The 17,894-nt window shown below is 42.5% G+C and overlaps 2 protein-coding genes across 2 annotated transcripts in view; both read right to left on the bottom strand.

Annotated features, from left to right (window-relative positions):
* LOC133249214 (rho GTPase-activating protein 20-like) overlaps window positions 1–15,622 on the bottom strand; it is a 43,583-nt gene extending 27,961 nt beyond the window's left edge. The window contains exon 1 of the mRNA XM_061419290.1: window positions 15,456–15,622. The gene's annotated coding sequence lies outside the window, so the exon portion shown is untranslated. The remainder of the gene's footprint in view (window positions 1–15,455) is intronic.
* Window positions 15,623–16,928: 1,306 nt separating this feature from the next.
* LOC133250030 (uncharacterized) overlaps window positions 16,929–17,894 on the bottom strand; it is a 123,384-nt gene continuing 122,418 nt past the window's right edge. The window contains exons 36-37 of the mRNA XM_061421203.1: window positions 17,537–17,581; window positions 16,929–16,958 (exon numbers count right to left, since the gene is read on the bottom strand). Coding sequence (XP_061277187.1) covers window positions 16,929–16,958; window positions 17,537–17,581 — 75 coding nt within the window. The remainder of the gene's footprint in view (window positions 16,959–17,536; window positions 17,582–17,894) is intronic.

Here is a 17,894-nt window from a genome sequence, read left to right as displayed (position 1 = left end):
CTCTACAAAACTGCAAGCAGGCTCCCATTTGCTAACCAAGACTTGTTGGGATACTGGGCGGTTGACATCCGCTGGGACGGTCGCGGCCAGAGATCAGCTCCCCAGAAGAGACACACGGCCCACCTGAGACGGGCAGGCCTGCTGCCAACCAGCAAATTGAGCGGCTGGGATGGGGGAGGTATAAGACACACCACACCTGGGGGTCACTGTGCTCGTTAAGCACCTGGTCGCCTGAGCTGCTCGGACATGGGAAGGGCACAAAACGCAGGTCCAACTGAGCCTGTGCCTTTGTGGAGTACCTGAGAACCTGAACCTGAACCTGAACGGCTTAGACCTGGGAAGTACACGCAACCCAGGGCCCACCTCAGACAGTTGCAGGCAGAGCAACCTGAGCCTGAGCAGTGTAAACTGGGAAAGCACACACACCGTGAGCGGGGGCAAACCCAGTGCGGCCAGGACACTGTGAGCACACGCCAGGGATATTTGTTTGCAGTGCTCCTCCGTCACCACAGTACCACTGAGTAAGTGGGCCTAAATAAGTGACCACCTTCGCCCCCATGACTCAGGGCGGAAATTAGACACTGAAAAGACCAGCAAACAGAAGAAGTTAAAATAAACAGAGGGAAGCGCTCTGGAAAAGACAGGTGCAACAGATTAAAACGTTGGAGTTAGCACTGACTACAATGGAAGGGGCCTATAGATCTTGAGAAGTATAAGCTGGATAACGGAACTATCTGAAACTGAACTAACCCCACACTGCCCACAACCACTCCAGAGAAATTCCTAGATATATTTTTACTATTATCATTAAAAAAAATTTTTTTATGTCCTCTATTGCTTCTTTAATTTTAATTTTTATAACCTACTATTACCTTTCAAAAAAATACCCTATTTTTAATGCAAACTTCATATATATATTTTACCATTTTTTGTTACTTTGTTTTTTTAATACTGTATTTGGGAGTCTCTAACCTTTACTGTAGACTTTTAATGTTTGCTTTTTGGTATTTGTTGTCAATTTTGTACATTTAAGAACCCAATCTTCACTGCCCATTTCTACTTGGGAGTTTGATCACTGCCTCGATTGCTCTCTCCCCCTTTTGACTCTCCTTTTCTCCACCAGGTCGCCTCTATCTCCTCCCTCACCCTTTTCTTCCCTACCCACTCTGTGAATCTCTTTGTGTATTCCAGGCTGTGGAGAACACTTTGGGAACTGATTACTGGCTGGATCAGTCTCTCTCCTTTTGATTGCCTCTTTTCTTGTCCTGGTCACCTCTGTCTCCTTCTTCCTTCTCTTCTCTGTGTAACTGCATGAACCTCTCTGAGGGGTCCAAACTGTGGATAGCACATAGGGAATTGGTTACTGGCTAGCTTGCTCTCTTCCGGTTTGATTCCCCTCTTCTTCTCCTGGTCAACTCTATCTCCCTCCTCCTTATTCTCTTCTCCATCTAACTTGGTGAACCTCTCTGGGTTCCCTCACTGTGGAGAAGCTTGTCATCATTAACCTAGATGTTTTATCATCGATGCTGTACAGATAGAGAAGTCTTGAGGCTACTCTAAGAATAAGACGGAAAACCAGAGACAGGAGGCTTAAGTTCAAAACCTGAGAACACCAGAGAACTCCTGACTCCAGGGAACATTAATGGACAAGAGCTCATCCAAAAGCCTCCATACCTACACTGAAACCAAGCACCACCCAAGAGCCAACAAGTTCCAGAGCAAGACATACAACGCAAATTCTCCAACAACGCAGGAACATAGCCCTGAGCTTCAATATACAGGCTGCCCAAATTCACACCAAACCCATAGACATCTCAAAACTCACTACTGGACACTTCACTGCACTCTGGAGAGAAGTCCAGCTCCACCCACCAGAACAGGGACGCAAGGTTCCCTAAACAGGAAACCTTGACAAGCCACCCATACAACCCCACCCACAGTGAGGAACCTCCACAATAAAGAGGAACCACAAGCTGCCAGAATACAGAAAGGCCACCCCAAATACAGCAATCTAACTGATGCTGAAGCTGAAACTCCAATGTCTTGGTCACCTGATGTAAAGAACTGACTCATTGGAAAGGACCCTGATGCTGGGAAAGATTGAAGGCAGGAGGAGAAGGGGACGAGAGAGGATGAGATGGTTGGATGGCATCACCAATTCAAAGGATATGAGTTTGAGTAAGCTCTGGGAGTTGGTGATGGACAGGGAGGCCTGGCACACTGCAGTCCTCGACCCCAAGGACTTGGGGTCACTGTAGTCCTTGGGGTCACAAAGAGTCGGACACGACTGAGCAACTGAACTGAACTCAACGAATCGTGATGTCTCCTAAAGCTGTACTAGTTGCTTCTTGAAATCAGAACAGTCTTATCCTTGCTTTGATCTCACAAGTGGGAAACTTCCCATGTCTTGGAGCAGATGGAAATTACTGCCCTTAGAATGTGCTTTGGGCTCTAGGATCTCCCACTGACCCCTGGAAGCCTTGCTGTCTTTGGCATCAAAGCCAGTTACATTATTCTATCATGAGAAATTGTATGAAAGAAATCTGTAACACGAGGGCAAAAAATGGGGTATTACTCTACATATGGTGTAACAGTAAATCACATTTCATCCATGAATCTTGGCTCTAACCAAAAATGCAAATGAAATCTGAGAAAATTCAGACTTGACTAAAAAATATATAAATATATTATATATACATCAGCTTTTTCTAAGACATAACTCCTACTTTAAAGAGTAGTTTGGGCTCAAATTTTAAAATTCTTTTAGTCAGTGGGCTAAAGTTATAATATGAAGCCTGGTTTAATAGCTAAAATTTTGTAATGATGGTTAACATGCTTAAAACTAGGATGATTTTTAAGTATCCCGCATAGGATATGTGGGACAAAAATGTATATTCTCTTATTAAGTTTTATTTATTTTTAAGAAAATTTTTTTTAGTTTTCTTGAGATAGATATTATATATCTCATATTATTAAAATTTATAAAGTATCGAATACAACACCAATTGTGAATTTCACTTCAGTGAAGAAATATCTGAAACTTGGGTAGCAGAGGTTTCTGTGTTGGCCGGGGGGTTTGTGAAGGAACAAAGCATCTGGAGAGAAAACATGTCTGTCTGTTTTACCACATTCCCTTGCCTCACACTTGCTGTCCAGGGGAGCTTGGAGAAGAGCTGTGATCTTATTAGGCATGTTGTGGCTCTCTTAGGATGTTCTGAAATATTTTACTAGCTTCCTCATCCTCAGGCAGAGACACAAGAGAAGCCAAGTATTTTCCTGAATGATCCACAGCTGGCAGAGTGCGGCCAGTATGTGTGGAGCCTCAGGTGCTCATATTGCCCAGGCCGCTAAGATGTGCAGACAGTGACCAGATGTATTGGGTGTCATCATTGTGTAATGACGAAATCATAGTTTGGGGCCTGTACACCCTCAGTGATTAGGCTGAGAGTTGAACCTTGGCTCTCTGATTCCAAAGCCAGGTTCTTTTCTATCATATCATCCTACTCTTACCTCTCTATCGTTTAGTCTCTTGGATGGCAAAGGGAAGTGAGTCAACTGTTCTCAGTTATAATACACCTTCCCATGCCCAACCAGAGTAGGACTCTGCCACTCCAAGGCAGTGTAATTAAAATGTGCACTTAAAAACTGGTTCATCAGAGTTAATACTACAGACTTCAGGTTCAAGATGGGGACTCTGCTCCGCAAGGCATAAAAATGAGAAATCTCGTTACCTGTTTGGTGAAGTTTTCTGAGCTGCCAGAATTAGACAGACAAAGCATGCTTGGGGTTATACACACTGATAAATTATAAGCTGTCATCTGATTGGATGAGGATGGTTGCTCAATGTTGTAAAAAAGTCCAAAATGGTATTGCGGAAAAATTACATTGGCTCTCGGCAGCTGGACTAGTTGCCTAAGGACAGAAAACACACTTATAAATACAGCGAGTCATTTTGCTTAGTAAGTGGAAATACAGAGAACAAAGTACTTCTTTTTATACCATGTACACAGTCCATTCTCACAGTTCCAGGCATGAAAGCATACAAAAATGATTCACTGAATTTAATTCCTGAACCAGGTAAGACCTACTCTAGTTAGTTATGTGTTTGTATTTAAGATCATACCACTGGCGGATTGGTTCTTTATCATCTCATTTTAGAACAGCGGATTCATCTCCAACAGTTTCAGGTGTTCAGAAGGTGTAAAATGGTCATGCATTCCATGTTAATAAGATTAGGAGAAAAACACCAATTACAGTGTCACCAAAAGGCATGCATCTCTCTTCAAACTGGCTTCCATGGGCATGATCAAGTGAAACCCCATGATACTGATCATTATTTTAGAGGACACAGCTGTAAACTATAAGCTAATATTTTCCTAAGAGTATGTTGGTTGTATTTTCTCTGAGTTGAGTAATTATGGCATCATTACCTCTGGGTTGCGGTTGTTGTGTCCTCTTCGTTCCTTGATCAATAACATCAAGCCATTTATCGTAGGGACTGGATGAAAATATGCTTCCTTGGATATTTTGAAGAAAATCCTTATATAGATCAAAAAGTATATATTATTCTTAGGATAAATTCAATGAAGAAATTGCAAAGAAAATATTTAGTGGAAAAATTCAATTCAGTCCACAATTCCTTCACAGCCACGCAGACTGATTCACACAGAGTTTGGCTGTCATTCTCCACAGCCTTGCACACCCAGAAGTACTGGTTGGATTTTCCCCAACTAAAATTAGAAGCATAAAAGCAGGGTCTGGGCTGTAGTGAGAATGAAGCTAAAGCTCCTTCTATTGCCTGGAACTTGTCTCTGTGTACATGTTAACACATTAGTACAAACTGGCAAGGCCTGGTGATAACTGATCCTAAATCCTATTAGTTTCTTGAAAAGAAATGCACATGCCCATTTTGTTTGTTTACTTCAGACACATGCTTGCTTGTGATTCAAGAAAGAGAAGTTCTGAAATAAAACAAACAAAATTACACCCCTACATGGTCTTCTACACATATTAAGAGAAAACCTGAAGTATGTGTGCTCTTTGGGAAAAAGCTAGTATCGAAATAGCTTCAATCTTTTTCTTAAAAAAAAAAAAATCATATAAAAGTTCAGTTCTACAGACTTTTAAGCAGCAGGTGTTAGAAATAAATCAAAAGCCCCAAAGGTAAACTACATGTTACCCTTACAACTCTTTGAATTCAATATATCCACCCAGAGAGAAAACTGAAAATTTAGATACATTGCAACTTGACACCTGTGGATAGAATATGCAAATGTCAGCTTCCTAAGTGGAGGCCTGCAAACTTTATCCTGATGACCAAGTCTTAATATCGGAGAATGGGGCCTATTAAAATGGATGAAATTGTAACCTGTTGTGCAAACTGAGGGGAAATGATGGCATTGCCTTGCCAGTTTCAAAGGCACAACTTGCTTCCACTGGTCTTAATATACAGCCTGACTTCTCTTAATAGTATCTTCTTTACGCAGTGTTTCTAAGCCAACTATCATGATTACAATCCTGTTAGTGTTCGCTTGTTTCAGTACTTATTGAGCTGCTGTTTGTGTCAGGCACTCTCTTGAGTACTGAGGATAGAGTATGAAGATAATGTACAAAGTCTCAGTCCTCTCATACTTTTTCTTGGAATTGGTATAGAGTACCCAATGCTGGTCATCAGGGTTTCACTATGCTTCTTATGGAGTGTCCGCAGTACATTTGGAAGGAGGAAGCACTCCATTTGAGTTCAGCCATTCAGTCCTGTCCTACTCTTTGTGACCCCATGGACTGCACACCAGGCTTTCCTGTCCATCAGCAACACCTGGGTCTTGTTCAAATTCACATCCATGGAGTTGGTGATGCCATTCAACCACGTCATCTGGCTTTGGCTTCTGGGAGTCTGGGAGTGTGCAGCAGGGCCTTTGCCTTGTGTACCAAACTACATGCACTTGGAGTGTGTCTCTTCTCTCTCCTGAACCCTGTGCTGTAGAATCGATTGGTGAGACTGAGTATGGTTAAGCCAGGACATGACTCATGCAGAATATGCCATGGTATTTGCTATTGGACCACTGTTTATACACAGTTTAATGACAAACTCAATGTGGTTCTGACTATATATTCATTTCTGATTTACACCAACTCCATGGTTGCTTTGACATATGGTATTCTCAAGGCCAAAGTTGCAAGGTTTGATTCCCCACCAAGATCAATCAACTTTAGGAAGAGAAAACTTTGGGACTGCTTAAGACCTGTACCCATAAGTTGCCACCCTCTTACTAGTCTTACTAGCTTATAGCATGGAAACAGGCAAGAGCCTAGTAACACTTGCTCAAAAGTGAAATCAGTTCCAAGTGTGCACCTTTTAGAGGGTAGCACTCTACTTGCTATTTGCATACCTAGTGTGTATTATTATGGGTCAAGTGTAGTAGGGGTCAACTCTAAATCATATCTGCACTGTTGCTATTTTCATACAATCGAACATTAATAGGGGACAAGGAAACACCATATGTTATTTGGTTTCTAAGATAATTTTAATAACCTGTCTGTAGTTATTACTACATCAATATATTTTTGTTCATAGCTGCTAACAATTACCAAGATGGATTGATTAATTTTTTCTTTCTATTGTATTATCGCCCTGGTAAAAATTTAACTACACACTTGTGATTTAGCTGTATCAGTTCAAACTCAGTCTATTTTTTGTATAAATCTATTGAATTTTGCAAAATTCAAAACAGATTTTGATTGTTGCACTCCCTTTAAAAATAAGATTTATAAGATTAGGCATGTAGTAAAACTGGTTACCATGTAACTGTAACCTTGGGTGGTGGGCTAAACTGACAAGTGTTAACAAAGCCCATTAAAGATGGTAAGGGAGATAAAAGGAGGAAAAAGGAGGAGTAACTGGTGGCATCATCCCTACACTAATTTTCAAGTAAAAGGCATTGAGACACGGGGGAAGCAAGGATGATGCAGTGATCAGAGATTTTGGTGGCCTCACTAAGCGTTTTTGATTCATTGTAAGACAAATGGGCTTCCCAGGTGGTGCTAGTGGGAAAAAACCTGCCTGCCAATGCAGGAGATGCAAGAGATGCAGGTTCGATGCCTGGCAGGAAGATCCCTGGAGAAGGGCATGGCAACCCACTCTAGTATTCTTGCGTGGAGGATTCCATGGACAGAGGAGTCTGCTGGGCTACAGTCAATGGGATCACAGAGAGTCGGCTGTTACGAGGCGACTAACACACACAGACACACAAACACACACACTAAACACACGAATTTACCATAGTGAGTAAACATCTGTCCTGCATCCATGCTAAGTTGCTTCAGCAGCTGTGTCAATTCTGTGCCACCTCATGGACTATAGCCTGCCAGACTCCACTGTCCATGGGATTCTCCAGGCAACCATACTGGAGTCGTATGCCAGCCCCTGTTCCAGGGGATCCTGGAAACCCAGGGATGGAACCCAGGTTTCCTGCATTGAAGGCGGATTCTTTACTGTCTGAGCCACCTGGGAAGTTACTTCTGTTAACTGTTTCCAAAAGCTTAATATGAATTTTATTTTGGAAATTGGCCTTCATTAGGAAGGTGATGAGGAAGTCATCCAAAGCAGGAAGCTTGTTTTGGTAAACACTCAATGTGTAGGTGGGTCTTTTGATGTATATTGTTATTCTTTTGCATGGAGTGTTCCGGAGTCAAGATGTGCAATGAAAAAGGAAAATATCTAATGTATGGGGCGTATAACATTTGCGGTACCTTCCTTCAGTTTTGCGTTGTGAAGTGTTTTTCACTTTTCAGATCCTTCCTCTCTTATGCCTATTAGGTTTCTTGGGCATTCATAATGAAGACCAGTCATATAGCTTCAGATTTACTGTGTGTGGATGATGCTCAAACTATCCTTACCTTTAAGACCGACGATATCACAAGCATTGGTTCCTCATTCAAGTTCACTGTGTCTCCACAGTTTAGTTTCTTCTGTAGGGCTCTGCATGATTTTATACTGGCTGATTTTCTGAAGATGCCTTCTGTGGATGACCCTTTTGATTGACAAAGGAGAGCATATCCTATAGGGAAGGAAAGAAAAGAAAACTGTGGGACATTTCATGTCTAGAAGCCCAGAGCACAAGCTTGCTCCTGTTTTGACAGACCTGTGGTATATGAGGGTACAGTTCTAGAACAGCACCGAAGTCAATTTGAAATTTTTCTTCAGTGTCTCTAAATATATTTTCGACCCAACAATCGATCTGACTTTCATACACTGAAACATTGTAAACACTTGTGTAATCAGATTTTCCGTTTCAGTGAATTTACTGTGTTAAACGTCTCTGCTTTGAGGCCTTTGTAGATTCACCCTCTCCTTCTTCACCGCTCCTTTCTCTTTATTCCCTATTATAGATGTACTTCCTAAGTGTGGAAATCTTTTTGCCATATGCATGCTCCATTTGTTTCTTCCCCTTCCAGGCACTGTCCACCCCATTCAGTCCTGTTTCCTGTATTCCCTCCCTCAAAATCAGGCTCAATACGTCTCTCCTCCTTCTCCGATGACAATCCTGTCTCATCAGCCTTTCTAGTTCCTTTTCCTGTATTTTCATGTCCTCTGCTGTCTGCAGAGTTAGAGAGATAACAGATATTGGAGCCAGGTTTTTCAAGGAATGTGGAATCTGTTATGCCAGTCATCCACTGTGTGACTTTGGGCATAGCACATACTTGGGTGAGGCTCTTTTGTTTTCATTGATGAAGTGGGGGTGATGATAGTCATGGCTACCCCCTAAATGTTCTGTGAAAGACGCAAGGTCTGGGGTAGTAGCTAGCACGTAGCTAGTATGATGAATTTCTTCATATATACCATAAAATTCCCTGCATCTAGTGTAGTGCTTGGAGAGATAGTGGACAGTGGACAAGAGTTAATGCTTACAGTTCAATACACTAATTTGATATAGCAGAGTCCGAACTCTGTGACTCTCTTTTGACACCTTCTGTCAGGAGCAAATGATTCATCTTTGCCAGAGGATGCGTACTTTATGCTTAAACACTTGAGTTGCAAATCAAATCCCTGTGAGACATTTTGCATCATAAGGGGGAGTAGACTCAGCTGAAGGAGACTTGAGACTCGTGTGGACTTCAAGGGAGGAGACGACGAGACATAAGAGGATGAGGTGGACTCTCAGAGATTCTTACACACAGAGTCTGAAGGAAAGCTACGCGGTCAAAATAGCCTGGAGTTAAAACTCGCCTCCAGGACCTCCCCACCATTCTATGCAAAACAAGCACTCTGTCACCCGAAGGAAAAAATGGACATTGGGTTGATTTTGCCCAGCTCCCAGCCTGTCCCAGCCTCTGGCTGATCTCCACAATTCCTTGCCACAGCTGTTTAAGAGATAACTACTCTGAACAACCTTGCAGAAGAGCAGGTCCCTTAAGACTGGGCTTTCCACATACGTGCCTCTATATACTTCCTCTCTTTCTTGGGTAAGGGCAGCAGCTCACTAATCTGACTGCTGCCCCTTCTCACCTCATAAAGGTGATCTGTAAAGGACTGCTCTCACTCTTTTCCTCAACCTCGCCTTCTCTAACTGCCTTAACTTACAGGGTCCATGTTAACTGGTCTGAGCTGGTATAGATGGGTCTTTGTTGAAATCAGCGGAATGGAGGAGAGTATCTTTTCATCTTGTACTTGCCTTCTGACTCTGCAGTACCTAAATCAGATCTTATTCTTTGAAGTAATGTTATGAATCTTATCGGACAAAGCCAGACTTCTTCATTTGGGAGTAGATTTGGAAGAGAACACTTGGTCTCTCAGCACTCCCTTCTCTCAGGAAGGTTACAGAAACCAAAATAAGACCTACCAGAATTGGGGTGGGCAGGGTGTCATCAAAAAGAGCTCCATTTTTGGCTTTGTGGGTGGTAGAGACGTGTTGGTTCTACTTGCAGGTCCTGGAGATACAGCCAAAGGCCCATTTTTTGAGAGAACTCTTCCTAACTGTCTTCTTGTCTAAAACTAATGTAGAAGAGATTTTCACTAGTAGTAGTTTAGCTTATTTAGCCTGATTTCCACCATTTACATTCAGCAGCATGTTCATGGCAGAGGCTGAAAGAGAGAAACTGAACCATTTGTTATATAGCATTCCCCTTATTCTAAAGCAGGCTAATTGCATCCTTGTGGTGTTAACATGTTCTTCTTGCCCATATTCTGCAAACCAGTAGTTAAACCTAGAGGATCAGACACAGGGTTGATTCTCCCTGTGACATTATTCCCCAGACAGTGCTCTCTATTCCCTTTGCCCTGTGGCATGAGACACTTAACCTATAGTTACACAAGTTTCCTAATATTAAGTGTTATCAGTGGATTCTGGGTTCAGATCTCATTTGAAAGGCAACATTATTTAATATTCAAATCAAGCAGCATTTGTAGGAAGTTTCCGTCCTCTGTTCAGTTACCTGTTTGGCTTTCTGAGTACCCAGTCATGTACAATTTTCTCCTTGAAAAGAATCGCCTTTCACGAGATATCCTGCCTGACAGTGCTTATCAGTCAGCCTCTCGACCTCTCCTCTGGGAGGCCACACACCACAGTCAGCTCCAAGGATGACTTCCTGCCCTCAGGGTCCTTGAGAAGTAGTCATTAATTGCAGACAATGTGGTAAGATTACAGGGGGCCAGTTTTTGTGTGTGTGACACCTTACTCAGCTAACCCAAAGATGAATTTTAACTACCAACAGCCCCTGTCAAAGGATTGTTTTTCAAAAAAGAGTGATCAGCAATGAAGAATTGAGTTCAAAGTGTCTCGTGTCCAGCTATGAATGTTTTCCTGATATTTCCCCAATAAACCTGCTTAATATTTCCTTAAATAACCTGCTTAAATAACCAGCTAAAGAAGTCAATTAGAGGAGCCCAGTTGTAGAAAAATAAACAGAAGAATTTAACCAAATCTTTTAAAATGCCCATCCACTTGTCTTTCGGAGACATAGTGAGTGCCGCACCATGTCCATTCAAGTGAGTGAACCACTTGTGGTGCTGGGTGAGAGAACCAGAAGGCTCCTATTCTGCCTCTTAATTGGATGAGTTACCTAAAAGTCTTTGAGCGTCAGTTTGCTCAAATGTAACATAAATGATGCTACTTACACCTGACTGGACTACATAACATAATGTACTACCCAGCACAAGACATGGCACATAGCAGCCTTAATAAAGGTAATTTCCCTCCTTCAGAAGGCCTAAGGCAGCCTAGACATCAGTCGCCTCCCCCTAAGCAGACACCACCCCCATTCTCCATTTGACTGTGTAGCCTCCAGAAGGTGTGCATTCCTGAAGGAATGCCATCACTTTGCCTTAGGCTCTTCCTGCCCTGACAGTCATACTACCATCATTTTAAAAGGAGATAATGAAGAAAGCAAATGCATTCTTAAATTCAGGAACAGATTCTCCTAATGTAATATGTGAAAAGATACACATATGTTTGCCTGGGTTAGAACCTTTCTCTTAACCTGTATTCTTTTTTCATTTCTAAAAATACTCTTAGGAAGAAAACTCTATCAGTTGGTACAAAGCTATATGGCCAGCTAGCCTATAAGCATAGATGGAAAGCAAAATAGACATTAAGGCCTACGCTTTTATTTTCAGGCCTAGATGGATGTCATACATTGGTTGGTGTTAGAGTTCTTGTGGGCTCTGTGACCAATAAGACTATATACTATAGCCACGAAAAGTATGGTGCTCAGTTGTTCAGTCGTGTCCAACTCTTGCGACCCCATGGACTATAGCCTGTCAGGCTCCTGTCTGTGGGACTTCCTGGATCATAATACTGGAGTGGGTTGCCAGGGACTGTGAAACAGGTTAACTTTACAACCTCATCTTTCTTAAACAATCCTGGCAAGATTTAGCTTAGTGTTTTCCTCATGCTCAAATTAGGGTTTGAATGTTAAAAAATGAAATTGTGTAACTTTGTGGTATAGAATAACAATTCTAAGAATACAAATACTTTAAGTAGAAATTCTATTCTGGCCCCAGTACTTGCTAAATTAGGAAGACATTTTATTCAGAGAAAGAAATGTCAATGGGACAATACTGGAATGGTAGCAGGGATGATTGCAAGAGGAAAGACTTAAAAACAAACAGACACATAAGCATTCAGTCCAGTTCCATTTGCAACCTAGGTCTGAAACAGAATGGAAAGAGAGCTTGCTGTGGAGGTAGAATCCAGAGTTCACGTCTCAGGGCGGTCCTAAGGTGGCGGAGAAATAGAACAGAAAGACGACTTTCTCCCCACAAATTCATCGAAAGAACATTGAATGCTGAGCAAATTCCAGAAAACAATTTCTGAATGCTGGCAGAGGACATCAGGGACCCAGAAAGGCAGCCCATTGTCTTTGAAAGGCGGTGGGACAAAATATAAAAGAGAAAAAGAGAGACAAATGAGGTAGGGACAGAGATCTGTCCTGGGACGGTAGTCTTAAAAGAGGAGAAGTTTCCCAACACTAGGAAACACTCTCATTGGCAGGTCAGTGGGGAGTTTTGGAATCTCAGAGGGTAACATAACGGGGAGGAAAAAGAAAGAAAGAAAGAAACCCCACAGATTGCGTGCCTAACAACAACTTCCAGCAGGGAACTAGTCCAGACACTCACGATTGCCACCAGCAAGCGGGGGGCCTGAACAGGAAGGTGCGGGCTGCATTGCTTAGGGTAAGGGCCAGGCCTGAGTGCCCTGAGGGCAATCTGAGGGAGCTAATGTGAGATAGCAACCCAAATTGTGGGATAGCCAGACAGAGAGAAAAAAAACTATCCTGTGAAAAGCCCTAATCTAAGGCACTTCCTGGCCCACTCACAGAGCAGAGGACTGAGAGAATACCAGAGCAGAGCTAGCTGGCTGTGCACTGACCCATCTCCCACCAGAGACAGGGAGGCAGGCGGGGGCAGCCAGAGCCTGAAAGGGCAATCTCAGCCCCAGAGAGGCATCCTCTACAAAACTGCAAGCAGGCTCCCATTTGCTAACCAAGACTTGTTGGGATACTGGGCGGTTGACATCCGCTGGGACGGTCGCGGCCAGAGATCAGCTCCCCAGAAGAGACACACGGCCCACCTGAGACGGGCAGGCCTGCTGCCAACCAGCAAATTGAGCGGCTGGGATGGGGGAGGTATAAGACACACCACACCTGGGGGTCACTGTGCTCGTTAAGCACCTGGTCGCCTGAGCTGCTCGGACATGGGAAGGGCACAAAACGCAGGTCCAACTGAGCCTGTGCCTTTGTGGAGTACCTGAGAACCTGAACCTGAACCTGAACGGCTTAGACCTGGGAAGTACACGCAACCCAGGGCCCACCTCAGACAGTTGCAGGCAGAGCAACCTGAGCCTGAGCAGTGTAAACTGGGAAAGCACACACACCGTGAGCGGGGGCAAACCCAGTGCGGCCAGGACACTGTGAGCACACGCCAGGGATATTTGTTTGCAGTGCTCCTCCGTCACCACAGTACCACTGAGTAAGTGGGCCTAAATAAGTGACCACCTTCGCCCCCATGACTCAGGGCGGAAATTAGACACTGAAAAGACCAGCAAACAGAAGAAGTTAAAATAAACAGAGGGAAGCGCTCTGGAAAAGACAGGTGCAACAGATTAAAACGTTGGGAGTTAGCACTGACTACAATGGAAGGGGCCTATAGATCTTGAGAAGTATAAGCTGGATAACGGAACTATCTGAAACTGAACTAACCCCACACTGCCCACAACCACTCCAGAGAAATTCCTAGATATATTTTACTATTATCATTAAAAAAAATTTTTTTATGTCCTCTATTGCTTCTTTAATTTTACTTTTTATAACCTACTATTACCTTTCAAAAAAATATCCTATTTTTAATGCAAACTTCATATATATATTTTACCATTTTTTGTTACTTTGTTTTTTAATACTGTATTTGGGAGTCTCTAACCTTTACTGTAGACTTTTAATGTTTGCTTTTTGGTATTTGTTGTCAATTTTGTACATTTAAGAACCCAATCTTCACTGCCCATTTCTACTTGGGAGTTTGATCACTGCCTCGATTGCTCTCTCCCCTTTTGACTCTCCTTTTCTCCACCAGGTCGCCTCTATCTCCTCCCTCACCCTTTTCTTCCCTACCCACTCTGTGAATCTCTTTGTGTATTCCAGGCTGTGGAGAACACTTTGGGAACTGATTACTGGCTGGATCTGTCTCTCTCCTTTTGATTGCCTCTTTTCTTGTCCTGGTCACCTCTGTCTCCTTCTTCCTTCTCTTCTCTGTGTAACTGCATGAACCTCTCTGAGGGGTCCAAACTGTGGATAGCACATAGGGAATTGGTTACTGGCTAGCTTGCTCTCTTCCGGTTTGATTCCCCTCTTCTTCTCCTGGTCAACTCTATCTCCCTCCTCCTTATTCTCTTCTCCATCTAACTTGGTGAACCTCTCTGGGTTCCCTCACTGTGGAGAAGCTTTTCATCATTAACCTAGATGTTTTATCATCGATGCTGTACAGATAGAGAAGTCTTGAGGCTACTCTAAGAATAAGACGGAAAACCAGAGACAGGAGGCTTAAGTTCAAAACCTGAGAACACCAGAGAACTCCTGACTCCAGGGAACATTAATGGACAAGAGCTCATCCAAAAGCCTCCATACCTACACTGAAACCAAGCACCACCCAAGAGCCAACAAGTTCCAGAGCAAGACATACAACGCAAATTCTCCAACAACGCAGGAACATAGCCCTGAGCTTCAATATACACTGCCCAAATTCCACAAAATAGACATCTCAAAACTCACTACTGGACACTTCACTGCACTCTGGAGAGAAGTCCAGCTCCACCCACCAGAACAGGGACGCAAGGTTCCCTAAACAGGAAACCTTGACAAGCCACTCATACAACCCCACCCACAGTGAGGAACCTCCACAATAAAGAGGAACCACAAGCTGCCAGAATACAGAAAGGCCACCCCAAATACAGCAATCTAACTGATGCTGAAGCTGAAACTCCAATGTCTTGGTCACCTGATGTAAAGAACTGACTCATTGGAAAAGACCCTGATGCTGGGAAAGATTGAAGGCAGGAGGAGAAGGGGACGAGAGAGGATGAGATGGTTGGATGGCATCACCAATTCAAAGGACGTGAGTTTGAGTAAGCTCTGGGAGTTGGTGATGGACAGGGAGGCCTGGCACACTGCAGTCCTCGACCCCAAGGACTTGGGGTCACTGTAGTCCTTGGGGTCACAAAGAGTCGGACACGACTGAGCAACTGAACTGAACTCAACGAATCGTGATGTCTCCTAAAGCTGTACTAGTTGCTTCTTGAAATCAGAACAGTCTTATCCTTGCTTTGATCTCACAAGGGAAACTTCCCATGTCTTGGAGCAGATGGAAATTACTGCCCTTAGAATGTGCTTTGGGCTCTAGGATCTCCCACTGACCCCTGGAAGCCTTGCTGTCTTTGGCATCAAAGCCAGTTACATTATTCACGTACCTGCAACCTTCTCACTGTTATCGGTAATATCAGTGATATCACTGTTATCAGAACTCACTGACGTCTCTCCAAAGAGACAAGTGATATCTTCTCCAAATATCTTGAGACAGTTTTCAATGAGAAATTGTATGAAAGAAATCTGTAACACGAGGGGGCAAAAAATGGGGTATTACTCTACATATGGTGTAATAGTAAATCACATTTCATCCATGAATCTTGGCTCTAACCAAAAATGCAAATCTGAGAAAAATTCAGACTTGACTAAAAAATATATAAATATATTATATATACATCAGCTTTTTCTAAGACATAACTCCTACTTTAAAGAGTACTTTGGGCTCAAATTTTAAAATTCTTTTAGTCAGTGGGCTAAAGTTATAATATGAAGCCTGGTTTAATAGCTAAAATTTTGTAATGATGGTTAACATGCTTAAAACTAGGATGATTTTAAGTATCCCGCATAGGATATGTGGGACAAAAATGTATATTCTCTTATTAAGTTTTATTTATTTTTAAGAAAATTTTTTTAGTTTTCTTGAGATAGATATTATATATCTCATATTATTAAAATTTATAAAGTATCGAATACAACACCAATTGTGAATTTCACTTCAGTGAAGAAATATCTGAAACTTGGGTAGCAGAGGTTTCTGTGTTGGCCGGGGGGGTGAAGGAACAAAGCATCTGGAGAGAAAACATGTCTGTCTGTTTTACCACATTCCCTTGCCTCACACTTGCTGTCCAGGGAGCTTGGAGAAGAGCTGTGATCTTATGAGGCATGTTGTGGCTCTCTTAGGATGTTCTGAAATATTTTACTAGCTTCCTCATCCTCGGGCAGAGACACAAGAGAAGCCAAGTATTTTCCTGAATGATCCACAGCTGGCAGAGTGCGGCCAGTATGTGTGGAGCCTCAGGTGCTCATATTGCCCAGGCCGCTAAGATGTGCAGACAGTGACCAGATGTATTGGGTGTCATCATTGTGTAATGACGAAATCATAGTTTGGGGCCTGTACACCCTCAGTGATTAGGCTGAGAGTTGAACCTTGGCTCTCTGATTCCAAAGCCAGGTTCTTTTCTATCATATCATCCTACTCTTACCTCTCTATCGTTTAGTCTCTTGGATGGCAAAGGGAAGTGAGTCAACTGTTCTCAGTTATAATACACCTTCCCATGCCCAACCAGAGTAGGACTCTGCCACTCCAAGGCAGTGTAATTAAAATGTTACTTAAAACTGGTTCATCAGAGTTAATACTACAGACTTCAGGTTCAAGATGGGGACTCTGCTCCAAGGCATAAAATGAGAATCTGGTTACCATATTTGGTGAAGTTTTCTGAGCTGCCAGAATTAGACACAGACAAAGCATGCTTCAGGGTTATACACACTGATAAATTATAAGCTGTCATCTGATTGGATGAGGATGGTTGCTCAATGTTGTAAAAAAGTCCAAAATGGTATTGCGGAAAAATTACATTTCAATAGCTCTCGGCAGCTGGACTAGTTGCCTAAGGACAGAAAAACACACTTATAAATACAGCGAGTCATTTTGCTTAGTAAGTGGAAATACAGAGAACAAAATTACTTCTTTTTATACCATGTACAGTCCATTCTCACAGTTCCAGGCATGAAAGCATACAAAAATGATTCACTGATTTAATTCTGAACCAGGTAAGACCTACTCTGGTTAGTTATGTGTTTGTATTTAGATCATACCACTGGCGGATTGGTTCTTTATCATCTCATTTTAGAACAGCGGATTCATCTCCAACAGTTTCAGGTGTTCAGAAGGTGTAAAATGGTCATGCATTCCATGTTAATAAGATTAGGAGAAAAACACCAATTACAGTGTCACCAAAAGGCATGCATCTCTCTTCAAACTGGCTTCAATGGGCATGATCAATGAAACCCCATGATACTGATCATTATTTTAGAGGACACAGCTGTAAACTATAAGCTAATATTTTCTAAGAGTATGTTGGTTGTATTTTCTCTGAGTTGAGTAATTATGGCATCATTACCTCTGGGTTGCGGTTGTTGTCCTCTTCGTTCCACTTGATCAATAACATCAAGCCATTTATCATACAGGACTGGATGAAAATATGCTTCCTTGGATATTTTGAAGAAAATCCTTATATAGATCAAAAAGTATATATTATTCTTAGGATAAATTCAATGAAGAAATTGCAAAGAAAATATTTAGTGGAAAAATCAATTCAGTCCACAATTCCTTCGCAGCCACGCAGACTGATTCAAGAGTTTGGCTGTCATTCTCCACAGCCTTGCACACCCAGAAGTACTGGTTGGATTTTCCCCAACTAAAATTAGAAGCATAAAAGCAGGGTCTGGGCTGTAGTGAGAATGAAGCTAAAGCTCCTTCTATTGCCTGGAACTTGTCTCTGTGTACATGTTAACACATTAGTACAAACTGGCAAGGCCTGGTA

Source organism: Bos javanicus, chromosome 6, assembly GCF_032452875.1.
Source record: "Bos javanicus breed banteng chromosome 6, ARS-OSU_banteng_1.0, whole genome shotgun sequence".
Classification (NCBI taxonomy): domain Eukaryota; kingdom Metazoa; phylum Chordata; class Mammalia; order Artiodactyla; family Bovidae; genus Bos; species Bos javanicus.
The sequence above is the reverse complement of the archived record's forward strand: the minus strand, read 5'-3'. Positions and strand labels throughout refer to the sequence as shown.